Source organism: Carcharodon carcharias, chromosome 20 (assembly GCF_017639515.1).
Source record: "Carcharodon carcharias isolate sCarCar2 chromosome 20, sCarCar2.pri, whole genome shotgun sequence".
NCBI lineage: Eukaryota > Metazoa > Chordata > Chondrichthyes > Lamniformes > Lamnidae > Carcharodon > Carcharodon carcharias.
The window spans coordinates 32,588,042-32,608,148 of NC_054486.1; the positions used below are offsets into that span (position 1 = coordinate 32,588,042).

The 20,107-nt window shown below is 46.9% G+C and overlaps 1 protein-coding gene across 1 annotated transcript in view; it reads right to left on the reverse strand.

Moving 5' to 3' along the window:
- sptbn5 (spectrin, beta, non-erythrocytic 5) overlaps window positions 1-20,107 on the reverse strand; it is a 283,694-nt gene that overhangs the window by 35,252 nt on the left and 228,335 nt on the right. Inside the window, exons 55-59 of the mRNA XM_041214166.1 lie at window positions 19,722-19,918; window positions 14,437-14,641; window positions 12,117-12,311; window positions 9,465-9,620; window positions 383-600 (exon numbers count right to left, since the gene is read on the reverse strand). Of these exons, the coding sequence (XP_041070100.1) occupies window positions 383-600; window positions 9,465-9,620; window positions 12,117-12,311; window positions 14,437-14,641; window positions 19,722-19,918 (971 nt within the window). The remainder of the gene's footprint in view (window positions 1-382; window positions 601-9,464; window positions 9,621-12,116; window positions 12,312-14,436; window positions 14,642-19,721; window positions 19,919-20,107) is intronic.

Genomic DNA, 20,107 nt, shown 5'->3' on the forward strand with positions numbered 1-20,107 from the left:
TTGGCTGCATTATGAATGCATCTTGTGTAGCCATCAAATCCGGGGTGGGACTTGAACCTGGAGCTTCTGGCTCAGAGGTAGGGATGCTGCCCACTGTGCCATAAGACCTCCTAAAAATATTGTAGATGGGAAAAAACATTTGTTTTACTAAGACTCAAGATTAATTCAATTGGGTATCAGAGTCTGTTACCTTAAAATTGGCATTGGGTTGGCAGTGTGTTTGGAGGATGAATCAATGATGGAAGCGTGGGGGCAGGGCAGTGCCAGGTCATATTATAAAACTTCCAGGAATTCATCCAAAGTTTGCAATACTCCCTGCTTCAGGTTGAGTTTTCATTACATCCATCACAGCACATGATCTCCCAGCTCCACTCCAACTTACATGAAAATACGACACTCGCTGAGATAAGCCTGGATCTGCTCAGCCTGTACCAGCTTCTCCTTGCGCTCTCCAGCTTTCCGAAGCAGGTTATCCCAGGATTCTGCCACTTCCTCCAGAAGAGCCTGCAGGTTCTCCCTGACATGTGGATACATCAAACCCAACATCCTGGCTTCTCCGCCAATCCGTTCAACTTCTCTGTTTATGACTCCCAGATCCCTCTGCAAAAAGAACCATTGTTCAAACCACAAACTAGCTCAGAAGCAGTCTGTCTCAATCTGAAATCATAACTATTCCAATAACACAGTCTGTCTCAATCTGAAATCATAACTATTCCAATAACACAGTCTGTCTCAATCTGAAATCATAACTATTCCAATAACACAGTCTGTCTCAATCTGAAATCATAACTATTCCAATAACACAGTCTGTCTCAATCTGAAATCATAACTAGTTCAGTAACACAGTCTGTATCGATCTATACTCATAACTAGCCCAGTAACAGTCTGTATCAATCTGAATTCATAACTGTTCCAGTAACACAGCCTGTCTCAATCTGAATTCATAACTAGTCCAGTAATAGAGCCTGTGAATATTGAGAAGGCTGAAATCAATGTCATTGGTGCCCGACTCAAACTCCATTCCATAGCCACCAAAGCCATTCCCTTCCCAGACAATTGTCTGAGACTGAACCAGACTGTTCACAACCTTGGCATTGTATTTGACCTGGAGACGAGCTTCTGACTACTTTTCTTCTTCATCACCAAGGCCACCTACTTCCACCTCTGTAACATGGTTCGTCTCTGCCCCACCTCAGCTCAGCTGTTATTGGAACCCTTATCCACGTCTTTGTTTCAACTATTCTTCACTATTCCAATACTCACCTTGCTTTCCTCTCACCCACCATAAACTTGCATTCATATAAAATGCTGCTGCTTGCACCCTAACTGTTCACCCACCACACCTGTGCTCGCTGAACTACACTGGCTCCCAGGGCAGAATTTTCCGCTGGCGTTGAGTATGCTTGGTGGTGTGAGCAGACAATATGATGAGAAGGCCAGAAATCGGTTTCACAACGTTGTGAAACTAGTTTGCGATCATCTGCTCAGCCCAACAATGACAGGCCACGTTTCCCATCATCAGATGTTGGGAACCTCATTGTAATACATCTGCATATCATTATAAGTCCAGCCTGCCGGAATCATCCCCCACCGCTAGATCATCTGCCAATCACGCTGACGTGTTTCACAATAGCATAGGTAAAGTGTTCACATGGCGGGCTGCATTTTGAGGGGAACGTGGAGGTGAGTGTTCAGTAATATTGTTTAGTGCTTGTGAGGGTCACCTGTTGGACTTCAAGGTTGAGGCACGTTGGCGAGAGAGGGTGATGCAAAAGCTGCCCTGCGGTTGAAGGTAGTTGGAGGGGAGGGCAAGAGCTGCGCTGTGGTTGAAGGTAGTGCACAAGCACGTGCAAGGTGGAGGGAGGGAAGCAGCCATGCATTATGGTAACCTTGTATAAAGTGACCATTCCTCTGCAGCTGAGATGGTTCAGACGCAGCCACATTGACATGCGTGGAGTCGGGTCTCTAGCTTATCTGCCCACTCAAGCAATGCTGAGGCATGAAAGTGCCACTGAGTGCTCCAGAGCTTTTCACCCCTTGGGCACGGAGTACAAACTAATGAGCATTTTAGTGGACTGCAGAACAGTTGGACAACTGGGCACGGTGTACGATCTCCTTGCTAAAACTGGCAGTCACTGGTGGAAGCGCTCACAGCCCCTTGCAATGTCAACATTCCGGTTTGAACTGGTCTCCCCCATGGTTCAAGCTACCAGTGCAGCCTTGCAGTGCGGGTTAGGAGAATGCCTGCACTTGAGCTGAGAACATGACATGCAGTCCAATGGGCAAAGCTGCTGCCAACTGGTCAGGTGAAATGGGGCGGAGGTTGGTGGGGTTTCAAGCAGCCATGCAGCGCACTAAACTGGCCATCCAAGTGATGGCCAGCACTCTCCGGGATAAGTTAAGGGGCCTTCAGGCTTACCCAAGAGAGATTCTTAGTACACCCAGGCTAATTTTTCCGCCACTCTCTTTCATCCTACAGGAGGAGTACATCAGGATCATGGAGTCCGGTGAACTAGCTGTATGCCTTGTGCTGTACAGAGAGCAAAGATAGCAGAGAAGAGATTGACAGAGGTGCCTGGCTGCGCAGAGAGAGGAGCAGCACCCTCAGGAAGAAGGGGCACTAGGGCTCCTGCACACACTGCTGAAGAGCCACAGCGAGCCATTGCTGGTCAGCGCCTAGCTAGACCCAGGGTCTATAGGCGCTGACTTTCATTTCTGCCAATGACAGGGAATTGGTGTCACCGAAGACTGCACATGTCTAGGGAATTGGTCAGTCACATCTGTCAGCTACTGCAGGGACATGGAGGGCATCCACTGTCACTGGCCATGAAAGTGACCACAGTGCTCAATTAATACACCAGTGGTTCTTTTCAGGGCTCCACAGGTGAACTCTATGGGATATCACATGCCTCCACCCACAAATGCATCCATGAGGGCATCTTCGTGAGGGCACACAACTTTGTGTATTTCGCCCGAGACCAGGAGAGTTGGGAGATGATTGGATTTGCCTAGATGTCGGGTTTCCCACAGGTGCATGGTGTGATTGACTGCACTCGTGTGGTGCTCAGATCTCCATCACAACAAGCAGTCAACCATGTCAACTGCAAGGTATTCACTGAATGTGCAGCGAACGTGTGCGACCATCACAAATGCATCCTGCAGGTCTGCGCAAGATTTTAGGGACTGACCATAACTACCACTTTATCAGCCAGTAGCTGATGCCTGACATCTCCCAGGGTCCACAGAAGCTGCAGGGATGGCTCCTCGGGGACAGCAGAGGATGTGGCTGATGACACCTGTGCAGTGGCCTCAGATTGCAGCAGAGCGAAGGTATAATGAGGCTTATGCTGCAACTTGCAGCTTGGTGGAGCAAACCATCGGGATGCTGAAAATGAGCTCCTAATGCCTGGATTGATCTGGTGCAGCCCTGCAATATAGTGCACAGAGGGTGTCAAGCATCGTCGTCGACTACTGCACCCTTTACAACCTGGCACTGCAACAGGGAGAGGAGCTGGCTGAGGAGGAAATGGAGGAGCTGAAGGTCTCCTCCGATGAGGAGCATGTTAACTGTGATGAGGATGAGGAGGTTCTTGAAGGCAACGATGATGGCGATGAGGCCATCGCACTGGCCAGATGGAGCAAGCACGCTCGGGAGGCCCTCATAGCTGCTAGATTTGTGGAGGATGATGCCGACATGCAGTGAGGAGACACCATAGATCCTCATCTATGAACATTTGACTCCAGGCTGGCTTATGGCAGCGCACATACTCTCTGTGATGAGGCTCCTGTCATGGAGGGCCTAATAGTCACTTGACTGCAGGAGGATGATGACAACATGCAGTGAGGACACTCCATAGGTCTTCAAATAGCCTCTGAGAATGTCTGACTCCTGTCTGGCCAAGGGCAGCTCGCTTGCGCTCTGTAATCAGGGTCACATCATGGAGATGCAGCCATGAAACTTTAAAAGGACCTGATTCTTTGTCCGCCTTCAGCACCTGACCCGTTCAGGAGCACAGCATCACTGGTCACAGATGCTGAAGGGATGGGGGCCAGCCCCACCTTAAAAGTGCTGAGAGCACACAGAGAGAATGATGGAACTTGGTGATGCTTGCTCAAGACATTCTGGCAGCAATGACAAGCACCATCGAGGTACAAGCATCAGTAATGTGTCCAGGGAATGTGAGGCCAAACCATCACTATGGTCTGAAGGCTGCACAGAGCACAGGTAAGAGGCCCTGCCTTTATCTTGTGCAGGGAGGTTTCACATCTGAGTGACAAGGAGACTGCTCATCAGAACAAGGAGCCATAGGCAGGGAGACATTATTGAGAGTTTATTGACAATAGTGAACAGTATATACAAGTGATTAACACCCATGCTCAGGCTGTGCAACTACATCTTCTTAATCTTCCTAACCCTGCCACTAAGTCTTGATGCTCCCCGAACATCCACAGAGGAGGCGGAGGCAGCCTGCTGACAGTGTGTGATGATCTTGCCAGGCACCCTCTGGAGGGTCGAGACCTGGGGCCTACTTTTGGGGTCCTGCTGTGTGGGAGTGGCACCTCGTTGAGCTGTGGAGCTGGAGCTACTAGGGTCACAGGAAGAGAGGATATGGATGGGCTGGAGACTCCCTGAGTTACCTGGGTGAATGGCCCAGGGGTCTGCACCTGCTGATCCTCCTCCCTAGGGCCCCTGGCTTACTCCTTGAGGGCAAAGGGAAGCTGGAGTGAGATCTAGCTTCCCCGAACCCCTCTCACATACACATTGTTGGAGGCCAACAGTGATGGAGTTCAGCCCACGCAGCAATGCAGGAGCGATGTCTTGGACCATCCTACCAGTGTTGGCTTTGGTGGGATGGCATGATGACGCTATCAACTCAGCCTGAAGGCGGATGGACTCCTCCATCATGCCTTGCAATCTGAGGGGTACAGCGGGCATCCCTTCCTGATGTTCCCGAGCTTGCCTTTGCAGCTGCAGAAACTGGGACGTGACCAAGTCCAGAGGCTTTTCATCTAACTCAGACTCAGCAAATTTCTGGCCCCTAGCAGTCCTCTGAGTGCCAGGGATCTGGGAAGTCCCTGTTTTCACCTGCTGTGGATCAGAAAGTGCAATGTGCTCACCAGACTGTGATCCTGAGGCTACTCTAGAGCTAGGTCCCACTGAGGTGTGTGCATCTATGCTGGTGGAGGGTGTGGGTGAGCGCTGTGACAGGCCAGATGATATGCATGCCTATCATGTGTGGGTGGTGAGTGGGCCTATGGATGGGATGAGGACAATGAAGGTGCGTGTGAGAGAGTGAATGGTGATGTCCCTTGAACTGGCAGTGAGTGAGGGCCCTGTGGATGTGTGATGGGTTTGTGAGTGTGTGAGTTGAGAGTGATGAGAAGAGTTACTTACTCTGGCAGAATGGAAGAGATCATTCATCCACTTGTGGCACTGGGTGGCTGTCCTCTTTTGCAGCGTTTTGGCGCTGACCACCATTGCCATCACCTCCCAAGCTGGATTGGTGATGTTGCTGCCCATTCTGCAGGCAGAACGAGGGCAAGGACATCTTGGCGGGCCTCCACAGCATCCAAAAGGCGCTTGAGGGACGCATCATTAAACCTGGGGGCTACTGTCTTTTTGCCTTTTGGGGTCATGTCTTCCGTGCAGCAGTCTTGGGCTGAAGCACTGAGAGGTGTGCATGCGGCTGCACTTTAAATATGGCGCCCGGCATGATGAAGTAGCGAGGTGATGGTGTGGCAGGCGAATGAGAGCCCACCCATAGTCAAAATGGCGTGTTTCCTAGGAATGCATAATTAAGGCAGCGGGTTTGGGACAAAACGATGTGAGAAGCTGCCCACTACCGCACTTGGTGCAAATCTGAGATGATTCCACCCCCAGTCTGACAATACCTTAATTTAAAACTTCTCATTCATACTTTCAAGTTTCAATGTGGCCTTGTCCCTCCCTCTCTCTGTAATCTCCCCCAGCCCCAAAACTCTTCAATTCTAGCTTCTTGTACATTCCTTATTTCCTTTGCTTTCACTATTGGTGGCTGTGCCATCAGCTGCCTGGGCCCTAAAGCTCTGGAATTCCTTTCCTATCCCCTTCTGCTTCTCTCCCCTCCTTTAAGATAATCATTAAAACCTGATTCTTTGACTAAGTTTTTGGTCATCTGAGCTAACATTTCCTTATGTAGCTTAATGTCAAATTCTATCTGATAATTCCTGTGAAGCATCTTGGGATGTTTTGCTATTTAAAGGTGCTATATCAATAAAAGTTGTTGTTTTGTTATTGTATCAATCTGAATATGTAACTAATTCAATAACAGAGCCTGTATCAATAAATGATAAAATCAACAAATTTTGTGATCTGGCTCCTGGTGTAGGAATATAGGAACAGGAGCAGGTCATTCCAACCTGTTCTGCCATTCTATGAGATCATGTTTGACCTGTATATGAAATCCAAACACTTGCCATGGATTCATATCCCTTAATATCTATGACTAGCAAAAATCTATCATTCTCTGCAGTAACATTAGTTGAGTTGACATATACTACTTTTTGTGGGAGAGTGTTCTACACTTAGGCTAGCCTTTGGGTAAAGAAATGTTCCCTGACTTTTATCCTAAATGGTCTGATTTTGATTTTAATGTTATGTGCCTTTGGCCTAGATTCATCCACCAGTGGAAAAAGTTTCTCTCGTTCAACACTACCAACTGCTTTGATCACCTTAGCAACTCAATTGGATCACCACTTAAACTTCAATTTTTCAGGGGAATCAAGCCTAGTTTATGTAATCTCTCTGCATAATTTAACTCTTTGTGCCCCAGAATCATTCTCATAAAGCTGCTTTGCATCCACTCCGAGGCCAATACATCCTTTCTGAGGTGTGCTGCCCAGAACTGAATAGTTACTCCAGATGGACTCTGACCAGAGCTTTGTACGGCTGTGATATATCTATCAGCTGTTTGTATTCTAGCCTTGAGATAAAGACCAACATTCCAAAATTTCTAATACATCCTGCCAGTGGGCAAACTTCCATGCTAGGAAGTCAAATTCAGAAAACATCTTTATTTGGATCAGAAATCTGTTACTGTTGCTTCCTGTTGATAAAAACCTTTTTTGGATGTGGCAGGGACTGAAAGCTAAAAGACAATTGTGTGAATACTGTTACAGTTTTAAACTGTCTCTTTTAATTCAAGATAAAATGGAGTAGTGGAGAGGGGCATGTGATTTGCTACTAATTCTACCCAGAGGTAAGACTTTGTGACCTGGTTACCATGGGGACTGGGGACCCAGGTCAAGACCTATTGAAACCCAAGTGCTAGCTTTCATACCTGAACACAAAGGAAGAGCAGCTGTTCTTGCTGCTTACAGACTTACTGATTCAGAGCCAGGGAGAGTGTCCCAGAGAGAGATAGATAGGGAAACAGCAGATGTTGTGAACAGAAGGGAAAAGGCAGTTCTCCATTACCCACCAGAATACAGATGGGAGCTTGTTTGCTGGTTGAAGAGACAGGGCCTATAGAGATTTAAGGGTACTGGAAGATTCTCCCTGGCGTGGCTGGGAGAAGGAGCTGTCGGAGTGGGCCTTGCAGCTGGAAGTCGGCTCAAGGGTTCTCAGAAGACTGAGGGAAATAACTTTAGACAGACGCTGTGTGATTCAACTCAGCTAAAGTGAGGGGAGCAAGCCTTTTGGAAGCTGGGAGTAACTTTGGACTGGTTGAAGTAAAGAACACAGTTCTAAGGAGAGTGTGGTGTAACATATAAACATGTGTTTTTGGTTGTGTTAGGAAGTTAAGAGGAGATATCTTTTCTGCAGCTTAGTTGTCTACTAAGTAATATTTAGCCGATGTTGATTTTGGTTGGTTTGTTGCAGTAAAAGGTCTAAAACTTGAAATCTGTTGTACGATTTTTTAAATCAGTCACTGGGAATTCAAGTCTCTTTTTAAAAGTTATCAGTCTCTATGGGGATTGTAACAATACTTAAAGGGAAGAAGATTACAGAGCTATGAAGAAAGAGCAGAGGAATGGGATGGGAGGAAGATTACAGAGCTATGAAGAAAGAGCAGAGGAATGGGATGGGAGGAAGATTACAGAGCTATGAAGAAAGAGCAGAGGAATGGGATGGGAGGAAGATTACAGAGCTATGAAGAAAGAGCAGAGGAATGGGATGGGAGGAAGATTACAGAGCTATGAAGAAAGAGCAGAGGAATGGGATGGGAGGAAGATTACAGAGCTATGAAGAAAGAGCAGAGGAATGGGATGGGAGGAAGATTACAGAGCTATGAAGAAAGAGCAGAGGAATGGGATGGGAGGAAGATCACAGAGCTATGAAGAAAGAGCAGAGGAATGGGATGGGAGGAAGATCACAGAGCTATGAAGAAAGAGCAGAGGAACAGGAATAAATGGAAAGCTCTCGCAAAGAACCCACAGGCATGATGGGCTGAATTTCCTCCTGCTGCGCTGCAACATTCTATGATTTCATTAACATTTTAATTATTCTTTGTACAGTCTTAAATCTCTCTGCTCATTCCCAGTTCCTAGTTTCTGACCAGTTAGGAAGTAATCTGACCTAGGTCTCTTTGCTTCAAAGTGGAAGATTTTACACATCCCCACATTAAACTCCATCAGACACTCACTGAATCAATATGCCTTTCCAACTTTCTGCTCCGAGCTACACTAGTTATTGTAACACATAAAACTTAGTGTTGTCAGTAACTTAGATACACAACTCTCTATTCCTTCATCCAACATGCTCATTTACTTTACATTGAACATATGAATGGAATGTAGTTTTCCAGTGACAGACATTTACTTCCTACTATTCAATTTATTGTAAAGTAACAGATGGTCCATTCTTGTTGCCATTCTGGGTGAAATCACACTCTGCAAGCTAACTGGTACTGAATTTAGTTGGAAATTTTGATCACGCCTTGGGAAGGGGTGGAGCCCATTGCAAAGTGGTCCCCTGGGTGCAGTGTCCCCCTCGAAGAGTTGCCCCTTCAGCAGAGTGGCCCCCATTGGCGGAGCACCCCTTCAGCAGAGTGGCCCCCATTGGCAGAGCGCCCCTTCAGCAGAGTGGCCCCCATTACCAGAGTGTCCCCTTCAGCAGAGTGGCCCCCATTGGCAGAGCGCCCCTTCAGCAGAGTGGCCCCCATTACCAGAGTGTCCCCTTCAGCAGAGTGGACCCCATTGGCGGAGCGCCCCTTCAGCAGAGTGGACCCCATTGGCAGAATATCCTCCCCCACCTGGTAGAGTGGCACCCCTCACCCTCCCTGACAGAGTGCCCTCATTGGCTCCCTGGCACTCTCTCATCACCACCCTCCCCCAGCAGAGTGGCCCTCCTCCACCTCCAGCAGAGGGCCACATTGGCTCAGTGGTCTCATTGGCTCCCTGATCCCCATTGGCAGAGTGGCCCCCTGGTGGATTGGCTCTCCTGACAGAATGGCTAAATGCAGTTTCTAGTGTCCATGTCTTACCTCTACGCCTTCATGTTGCCGTAGCAATGTCTGCACCTGATTTAAATCGTGGCCATAGTCATCAGTGCCCAGTGTGCTGTCCTTCTCCTGGATCCAGGCCTTCAGCTCAGACACATCGTAGTCAAATCGGTGAACCTGGTGTGCCGCTCTCAGATTCTGGAGAGAGGGTGCAAAGTCAGTTAAGATTGTAGTCCCTTCCACCCAGAGTGGGCAGTTATCCGATCCCTTACTAATAACTGCCAGCCAGAATAATCTCACCATTGTGAGACAACAGAGGGGAAAGACCGCACCCCAACTTTCCATCCCTATCCCCATTCATTTCTTCCCCTCCTCTCCTGACTCAGTGTTGGGGTTTAGTGCCAGATTAACATGCCCAGGAAGCTAACATTCACATCTGAAACTTGTCAATGACTATCAGCTGACTGCTCTGGGCTGCATTATTATGGAGAGCATCACAGTCGAATATGATGCACTGTCCATTTGTGCACCAGAGACTGCTTGATAGTAACAAGGAACAGGCTTCCTGGCTTATTTCTCCCATTCAGATGTTCATGGGTTTAAGCCCCACTCCAGGACATATGATCCAGGCTGACACTCCAGAGCAGTAATGAAGGAGTGCTGCACTGTCAAGGAGTATTGTACTTTTTTTAAAAGGATGTTAAAGAGTTTGTCAGCCTGTCCCACCAATCTAGACCAACATTTACTGAATGCACGGCATGATTTGGAGTTCTCCCAGTGTGCTGGTCAGCATTTCTCTCTCAACCCAAACCACACAAACACAGTAACTGATAATGGATCTCTGAGCTCTATGTGGGATCTTCCTATGTACAGTTTGCCCATAAAAGAAACAGCAATCACGCTTTGGAAAGTAATGAATTGGCCATGCTAAGGGTGGAATAAGTTATATAAATGCAAGCTGATCCTTTCCCTGCCGAGTATTTCCAACATTTTCTATTTTAATTTCTGATTCTTTCCCTGCCTCTTGAACCACTCGAAGTTGGCTGGTGCAGCAGAATCTGGCTAGAGAACCTGCAATCATCTGTCTTTCAATGAGATGTTAAACCAAGTGCTTGTCTGCCCTCTCAAGTGAATGTATTCCAAGAAGAGCAGGGGAATTCTCCCAGTGTCCTGGCCAATACTTATAGTCCTCAAGCAACACCACTAGAACAGATTATCTGGCCATTATCACATTATTGTTTTGAGATCCTGCTGTGTGCTGCACTTCCTAGAGTGACTACACTTCAAATTCCCTTCAGTGGTTGTCATGTACTTTGGGATTGTCTGAGGTTGTGAAAGGCACTTATGTAACCGACACCACACTAAGACTGCAGTCACCCATTGCACCACTGAGGGGAGCTGTAGACCATGATTTCAATAACCTCCTGGCAAAGACTTTAGAGGGATGGGCTCCTGATACCATTGCTGAATGAGACCTATCCAGCCTCTCCAGCAAATGAGAATCAATCACATGAGATTAATTTGTTGAAGTCCTCTTTGACTGATGTGCCTCTTTATTCCCAAAAGCACAACTTCCCAAAGCTAGCAGGATTCTCCTTAATTGGTGGATGATCTCAGTGACGTCATTGGGATCGACTGTAACTTTAACAGTGGTCTCAGCAGGAAGTAACAGAAGGTTACTCACTGGGAGAACCCAATCGAACGTAGATCATAGACCAGGCTCAGTCCAACAAGATGCGTTTCCACATTTAGATTTTACTTTCCTTCTGGGGTTGGGGAGTAGGATTGTCTCCAGGTTACAAGCAATGAGTGGGAGGATAACCAGTGGTTTCATTCAGGTCCAGGAAATTATAATTGACTGGGGATTGCTCTAATAGGTGTGGGAAATTCTCACATTTACATCCAGAGACACTTACTATCCGGTATGGAATGTGTGTTCGCACTACCCATGTATCTCAATGTCTTGGGGTTGTTTGTGGGATTAACACGCCATAAACTTAAACATCTTTCAGATCAGCTGAATCCTGATGCTTTGTGAAGGGTGTGAGAATGTTGGTTTGGGCGCAATTTATAGTAATAAAGTGATTGATGGGCTTAAGTGGACCATATAACCAAAGTAACAGAATCACTGGGAGAAATTGAGATGAACATAAGTGTATCTTCTTGGCTCCATGTTATCTGAAGTATGCACCGTGTCTTTTTATGTATATAGTTTTTGTTGGAATGCGTGCAATGTAGAGATCAGAAGTAGAATTGATGGTCTAATTGTTTTCAATAAGCCAGTGTTTGCTGCAGTCAGGCTAGAATTGTGTGCTCTTACAGTGAATTGTGAACTCAATACTAAAGAATCATATCATCATATGGAATTGTGTTGTATGATTTGACTGAGTATTCATATCGAATTGCGTAACATGGGCTTGTTAAAGATAAAGTTATGATTCAGTGGATGGTACAACTGATGACTCAGTTTAAGGAATAGTAATGAAAAAAATAGAGCAGGAAAGCAGTCCAACAACAAGGACTGAACTCACACCCAGGCACACTTGCACCCCATACAGACACACTCGCACCCACATGCAGACACACTCATCGGGAGGCTCTGTTGAGCATGAATGTATAACCTATGTCTGCTGTGGATTCAAATACCTCACTTGGGTACTCTTGAATTCAATTCCTCACCAGACTGCCCCTCACCTCTGCTCGATTTTTGACAGCTTGTTGCAGTGTGTCCCACTGCTTGTTCATCTCATTGGCCTGATCCACAATCTCTGTCATAAAACTGTGAGACTGTTTTCTCAATGATTTCACCAGTTCATGAAATGTGGACATCTTGTGCTGACCCAGGGTACTTAGCTCCTGCTCCAAGTTTTCAAACTTCTTCTGCAATAGCTGAGGAATGAAGGAGGCAGAGACAGATCATTAACTGCGAAGGCATGGTATCTGAGAGCCCAGTCCCTGCTCTTGACATCCCCAGTCTATTGAAATTCTAGCCCTTGGTTTTAATTCTGTTTATAGTATATCCTGAAACATCAGCATGATAAACAGAAGTCTTCCAACTGCTCACATCATGCCACCTCCAGATCCTTGCATAAAAAACCTCACTATCATTTGCCTTTAACAGTTGTGCTCGCAAAGTGTTCATCACAGTGAGGGACAGGAGATAAATTCTTCCATAACTCTCGCTGTGGCATCAGGAATTCTCAGAGCAGATGCAGCCCCAGTACTTGTCCCTACTCTGTCTCCCTCCACTTAGCCTCAATGCCTGTCCCCTCCTCCCAGCCCTGGTGCCTGTCCCCTCCTCCCAGCCCTGGTGCCTGTCCCCTCCTCCCAGCCCTGGTGCCTGTCCCCTCCTCCCAGCCCTGGTGCCTGTCCCCTCCTCCCAGCCCTGGTGCCTGTCCCCTCCTCCCAGCCCTGGTGCCTGTCCCCTCCTCCCAGCCCTGGTGCCTGTCCCCTCCTCCCAGCCCTGGTGCCTGTCCCCTCCTCCCAGCCCTGGTGCCTGTCCCCTCCGCCCAGCCCTGGTGCCTGTCCCCTCCGCCCAGCCCTGGTGCCTGTCCCCTCCTCCCAGCCCTGGTGCCTGTCCCCTCCTCCCAGCCCTGGTGCCTGTCCCCTCCTCCCAGCCCTGGTGCCTGTCCCCTCCTCCCAGCCCTGGTGCCTGTCCCCTCCTCCCAGCCCTGGTGCCTGTCCCCTCCTCCCAGCCCTGGTGCCTGTCCCCTCCTCCCAGCCCTGGTGCCTGTCCCCTCCTCCCAGCCCTGGTGCCTGTCCCCTCCTCCCAGCCCTGGTGCCTGTCCCCTCCTCCCAGCCCTGGTGCCTGTCCCTTTCTCCCAGCCCTGGTGCCTGTCCCCTCCTCCCAGCCCTGGTGCCTGTCCCCTCCTCCCAGCCCTGGTGCCTGTCCCCTCCTCCCAGCCCTGGTGCCTGTCCCCTCCTCCCAGCCCTGGTGCCTGTCCCCTCCTCCCAGCCCTGGTGCCTGTCCTCTCCTCCCAGCCCTGGTGCCTGTCCTCTCCTCCCAGCCCTGGTGCCTGTCCTCTCCTCCCAGCCCTGGTGCCTGTCCCCTCCTCCCAGCCCTGGTGCCTGTCCCCTCTTCTCAGTCAGTGTCTGTCCCCCTCCTCTCAACCCCAGTGTCTGTCTCTCTACTCTCAGCTCCACCGTCTGTACCCTTACTCTCAGCCCTTGTATTTCTACTCTTAGTCCCAATATTTTAGCTCTTATCTACCTCTTCATCAATACTGTCCATCCTAACTCCATTTCCATGTCCTTTCTCTATATACTTTTACATTCTTTTTCCAAATATTTATCAAATTCCCTCTGTGTGAGGTTACAGTACATGTCTCAATGGTCCGATGTGGGAAAGCATTTCCTGTTCTAATAATCCTCTATGAGAAAACATTTCTCTTAACTCTCTCTTCATTCTTCTTGAGGTGAGGAGAGGCAGTAGCAGAGTGATATTGTTACTGGACTAGTATTCCAGAGATCCCGAGTAATCCTCCAGGGACCCTGGTTCAAATCCCACCGAGGCAGATGGCGAGATTTGAATCTAACAAAAATCTGGTCAAATCAAAAGTCTGATGATGACCATGAAACCATTGTTGATTGTCACAAAAACCCATCTGGTTCACTAATGCTCTTTATGGAAGGAAATCTGCTGTCCTTACCTGGTCTGGCCTACATGTGACTCCAGACCCACAGCAATGTGGTTGACTCTTAAATGCCCTTGGAACAAGGGCAATTAGGGATGGGCAATAAATGCCCACATCCCATGAACGAATATACAAAAAAAAATCCACAGTCTTTGCTTTGTGATACTGGTCCCTCTGAGAAGGAATGCATTTCTCCTGCAACGCACCGGGGGATTGCTGATTGAGTATAATTTACACAGAATAGAAGAATTCAATGCAAGATAATATTATATAATGGAGTACACATCATTAATAAGAACTACTATAATCATTTTTTGGTCTCATGTGTCTGGATTTCTGTCATCAGGGCTGAACAGGATTAGAAATGCTCCACCTTTTACCTCCACATCTTCCAGGTCTTGACCATAGTCCTGGGAATCTGCCAGGCGCTGCTTACTGGACAGCCATGTGGCCACTTCCTGTACCTCTCGTTCAAACTGATAGAGTTGGTATTGGTCCACCAGCTTCTTCTGCAGGGTTTCCACTAACCGCAGGAGCGCCTCATACTCAGTCTCCACATTCTGGAGCCGCTTCAAAATGGTGTGCCTATAAGGAGATTGGAACAACCAGAAATCTGGTAAATATCACCAAAATTCACGATAAGAACATAACATCAGAAATAGGAGCAGGAATAGACCATATGGCACATCCAGCCTGCTCCACCATTCAGTACAATTATGGCTGATCTTCAGCTTCAACTCCACTCCTGTCCACTTCTCATATCCTTTGATTCCTTCAGAGACCAATAATCCGTCCATCGTAGCCTTAAATATAATCAATCATTTACAACTCTTTGAGTGAAGTAATTTTTCCTCATCTCAGTCCTAAATAATTGTCCCTTTATTCTGAGACTCTGCCCACGTGTTCTGGATTCCCCAACCAGGCGGGACTACTTCTGTGTCTACCCTAACAAGCCGCTTTAGAATCTTGTATGCTTCAATGAGATCACCTCTCATTCTTCTAAACTCCAGAGAGTATAGGCCCAATTTACTCAACCTCTCATCATTAGGACAACCGTCTTCATTCCAGGAACTAACCTAGTGACCCTTCACTGTACTACTTCCATTGCAAGTACAGCTAACTCTTGTTTAACAGCATGCTAAACAAAATTGTGCTAAATGAAAATAACTTTCCCATAAGAAGGCATATAATAAAGGTGGGTTTTGTTCGTGACCTATAATTTCTAGCTTGAAGAACTATTTTTATGCATTTAATGTATTTAATAAATTGATAAAACACAGAAACACATGAGTAAGTGACAAAATATTATGAAACTTGTTTTACTGGCATCTAAAGTAAGGTGGAGATTGAAGATTAGCTGCCTGAGCCTGTAGAAGACTTATCATTATTGGACTCGGTAGCAGTAACTAAAGGAGCTGATGGAGATGCTCGCAGTTGATTGACTTTTCTTGAAAAACTGGTTCATCCTAGTCGGCTTAGCAAATTTCCACCATTTCCTGTAGATTGCTGTGTAACATTCAATGGATTTATCCAAGTCACGGCAAACACTGAAGCTAAGATTTACCATGGAGTCCATATCTTGAATAATATACTGCATCTCATCAGCTAAAATGAATAACTTGCTTAATTTATTTATTGTAATTTGACTAGTAACTTTTGTTAAAAGCAAAAAAACTGCGCATGCTGGAAATCCAAAACAAAAACAAAAATACCTGGAAAAACTCAGCAGGTCTGGCAGCATCTGTGGAGAGGAATACAGTTAACGTTTCAAGTCTGAATGACCTATTCGAGTCTTGTCCCACCCGCAAAACCACCCCCCCCCCCCGCCCCCCCACCCCCACCCTAAACCAACTTATATTTCACCTCTTTTCTATTTTTACTTAGTTCTGTTGAAGGGTCATTCGGACTCGAAACGTTAACTGTGTTCCTCTCTGCAGCTGCTGCCAGACCTGCTGAGTTTTTCCAGGTATTTTTGTTTTTGTTTTAGTAACTTGTGTTTCTTCATTATCTCTATCATCATCATCCTCCCCAAACTTGCTTTCATCTTCTCTGATTGCATCAGATCTTCATCTGATAATGCTTCATTTTGAGATTTCAACAGCTTCCCCGTATCACCTGCATCAACTTCATCAAAACCCACATTACGAGAAAGGTAAACAATCTCATTTGTATCAGCTGCATTTTCACTGCAGGTAAGCCCATGAAAATTATACACATATTCTGACCAAAGCTTGCGCCAAATGCATTTAACGTTGACGGTTGGACTTCATCCCAAGACTCACCACTGAACTTAATAGCATGCGTAATGTTGAAATTTTGGACTTCATCTCTACAAGGTGTGTGCGATGGTCATTCCTATCAATACTGTCATGAACAGATGCTTCTGTGGCAGGCAGGTTGGTGAGGAAGAGTGAGAATGTCAAGGAGACAAAGTCCAGTCTTCACATTGAGGATACCCTCCATAGTGTTGTGTGGCACTACCACTGTGCGAAATGGGATATGTTTTGAACGGATCTAGCAACTCAAAACTGGGCCACCATGAGGTGCTGTGGGCCATCAGCAGCAGCAGAATTGTACTCAATCACAATCTGTAACCTCATGGCCTGGCATATCTCCCACTCTACGATTACCAGCAACCTTGGTTCAATGAAGAGTGCAAGAGGGCATGCCAGGAGCAGCACCAGACATATATAAAAATGATGTGTCAACCTGGTGAAGTTACAACAAAGGACTACTTGCATGCCAACAGCATAAGCAAAGACAGAGCTAAGTGATTCCACAACCAATGGGTCAGATTTAAGCTCTGCAGTCCTGCCACACCTAATCATAAGTGGTGGTGGGCAATTAAACAGCTCACTGGAGGAGGAAGCTCCACAAATATCCCCAGCCTCAATGATGGGGGAGGCCAGCACATCAGTGCAAAAGATAAGGCTGAAGCATTGGCAACAATCTGCAGCCAGAAGTGCCAAGTATCTACCTCAGTCTCCTCTGGAGGTCCCCTGCATCACAGATGCCAGTCTTCAGCTAATTCAACTCACTCCATGTGATATCAAGAAACGGCTGAAGGCACTGCAAAGGCTATGGACCCTGACAATATTCCGGCAATGGTACTGAAGACTTGTGCTCCAGAACTTGCTACATTCCTAGCCAAGCTGTTCCAGTACAGCTACAACACTGGCATCTACCCAGCAATATGAAAAATTGCCCAGGTATGTCCTGTACACAAAAAGCAGGTCAAATCCAACCTGGCCAATTACCACCCCATTAGTCTACTCTCCATCATCAGTAAAGTGATGGAAGGAGTCATCAGCTCTGCTATCAAGCAGCACTTGCTTAACAATAACCTGCTCACTGACGCTCAGTTTGGGTTCCACCAAGGCCACTCAGCTCCTGACCTCATTACAGCCTTGGTTCAAACATGGATAAAAGAGCTGAACTCCCGAGGTGAGGTGAGAGTGAGTATCCTTGACATCAAGGTAGCATTTGACCAAATGTGGCATCAAGGTGCCCTAGCAAAACTGCAGTCAATGGGAATCAAGGGGAAAACTCTCCGCTGGTTGGAGTCGTAAGTGTCTTAGGCCCAACCATCTTCAGCTGCTTCATCAATGACCTTCCTTCCATCATAAGTTCAGAAGTGGGGATGTTCGCTGATGATTGCACAATGTTCAGTACCATTTGCGACTCCTCAGATACTGAAGCAGCCCATATCCAAATGCAGGAAGACCCAGAGAATATCCAGGCTTGGGCTGACAAGAGGCAAGTAACATTCACTCCACACAAGTGCCAGGCAATGACTGCCTCCAACGAAAGAGAATCTAACCATCACCCCTTGACATTCAATGTCTTCACCATCGCTGAATCCTCCACTATCAACATCCTGGGGCTTTCCATTGACTAGAAACTGAACTGGACTAGTCATGTAAATACTGTGGCTACAAGAGCAGGTCAAAGGCTAGGTTTCCTGCGACAAGTAACTCACCTCCTGACTCCCCAAAACCTGTCCACCATCTACAAGGCACAAGTCAGGAGTGTGATGGAATACTCTCCACTTGCCTGGATGAGTGCAGCTCCAACAACACTTGAGAAGCTTGCCACCATCCAGAACAAAGCAACCTGCTTGATTGGCACCCCATCCACAAACATTCACTTCCTCCGCCATTGACGCACAGTGGCAGTGTGCACCATCTACAAGATGCACTGCAAGAATTCACAAAGCCTCCTTAGACAGCACCTTCCAAGCCCATGACCACTACTATCTAGAAGGACAAAAGCAGCAGACACATGGGAATACCATTGCCTGGAAGTTCCCCTCCAAGCCACTCACCATCCTGACTTGGAAATATATCGCTGTTCCTTCACTGTCGCTGGGTCAAAATCCTGGAACTCCCTTCCTAACAGCACTGTGGGCATACCTACACCACACGGACTGCAGCAGTTCAAGAAGGTAGCTCGCCACCACCTTCGCAAGGGCAATTAGGGATGGGCAATAAATGCCAGCCTAGCCAGCGATGCTCACATACCATAAATGAATTTAAAAAACCCATTTGGGACTGTACAGGCCAATTTCAAATGGAGCTACAGGAATGCCACTTGCATTTTATAAAGCCAACCTTGCTAGTGGAGTCCATGGGTCTGTTGAGACAATAGCTTCCCAAATCCCAGATCCTCAACACAAATGGCATCCTTTCAACTCTTAATGGCTAGACATCATCAGTCCTGAAAACAAAGTCAAATTTCCAGACGCTGGATAAACACCCTTTGTTGAAGTCACTGTGGAGAAGGAAGGTCACATGACCTAATACTCCATCCTTTTGAGCAGTTTAATATTACCTTTCTGAGCTGTGCATCCAGTCTGCTGTTTATCAACCAGCTGGCAGGCCACACAGAAGCAAGCTCTGTCCAGGTTGGACCACCTGCCTATCTAACCTGACTCTACTGGAAAATTTTGTATCATTACCTACAGAATTGACGCCATCTCTGCATGCCTACTTCACCATGCGACATCAACGCCACCTGAAAAAGCAAATCTTACAACACCGGTCTCCAGCTGACCATTGAATGCCTACGTGAAAGACTTCCTCATAGGACTCTGACTTTGGTCCTCTAGAACTCACATGAACCAACATTCAGTTTTTCTGTGGTCCTTGTAGTGTAAAACTCCTTTCATCTATCCTTTCCTTTTCTGTGTGAATGCGGCATGGGAAGTTGTGAACATTCCTTTTTGCGGGCTTTGAATGCATAAAAATAAATTAACCTTTTGAGTTAATCCTAACTCAGGTTTGCTGTGGGATTATTAGTAAGAATGGATCACACAAAAACCGAGGGGTTTGGAAAATATACGACCGCTTATTCTGAAAAAAATAATTAAAAAATCTTTCTGTTTACAGACAGGTGGAACAAGGAAAACAGTGGTATTTGAACTGACCCCTGTTTGTCAGTAATGCTAATCTAACTGCCCATTATCATTCTCCCTCACTTTACTCTGTGCAATGTCAAAACTCTCCTGCTCTCTTTCTGACTCTCTCTATTTGATATTCATGACATGGTCAGAGCCCCTTTAAATTTCCTTTTCTGTCATTCCTGAAGCCCAGATATGGCATCCTCCACCTGTTTCCTGTCTCTTATGTTCCATTGTAAGGTCTTGTGGAGAATTCCTGGGATGTACCTGTCAGGGTGGCTCATGCTGGAAAGATTATTCCCTGTTTCCCTCAGTTTGAGCATCCTGGACTTGTAACTGACCAGATCCAACTCAACATTTTCCAGCTTCCGGAGCAGCACCTGTGTGGATTCCTCGTCTTTCCTGTAGTCTGAGTTCTCCAGCTGTGGTCTCCTCTCCTCCATCCATAACTCAGCTTCCAACAACTGCCAGAGAGCAGAGATCAACAGTGAGAGTGCAGCATTTACTGATTCAGACTATCACACAAACAGATCAGGCACATTCATTGTAAAAACCAGGCTGCAGTCTCAGTAACTTGTCTCGCCATATATGGTGGCTTTGGCCTGATCGTCAACTCTTATCTCTTCCTCTGACCTTTGCAAATGATGGAGGCA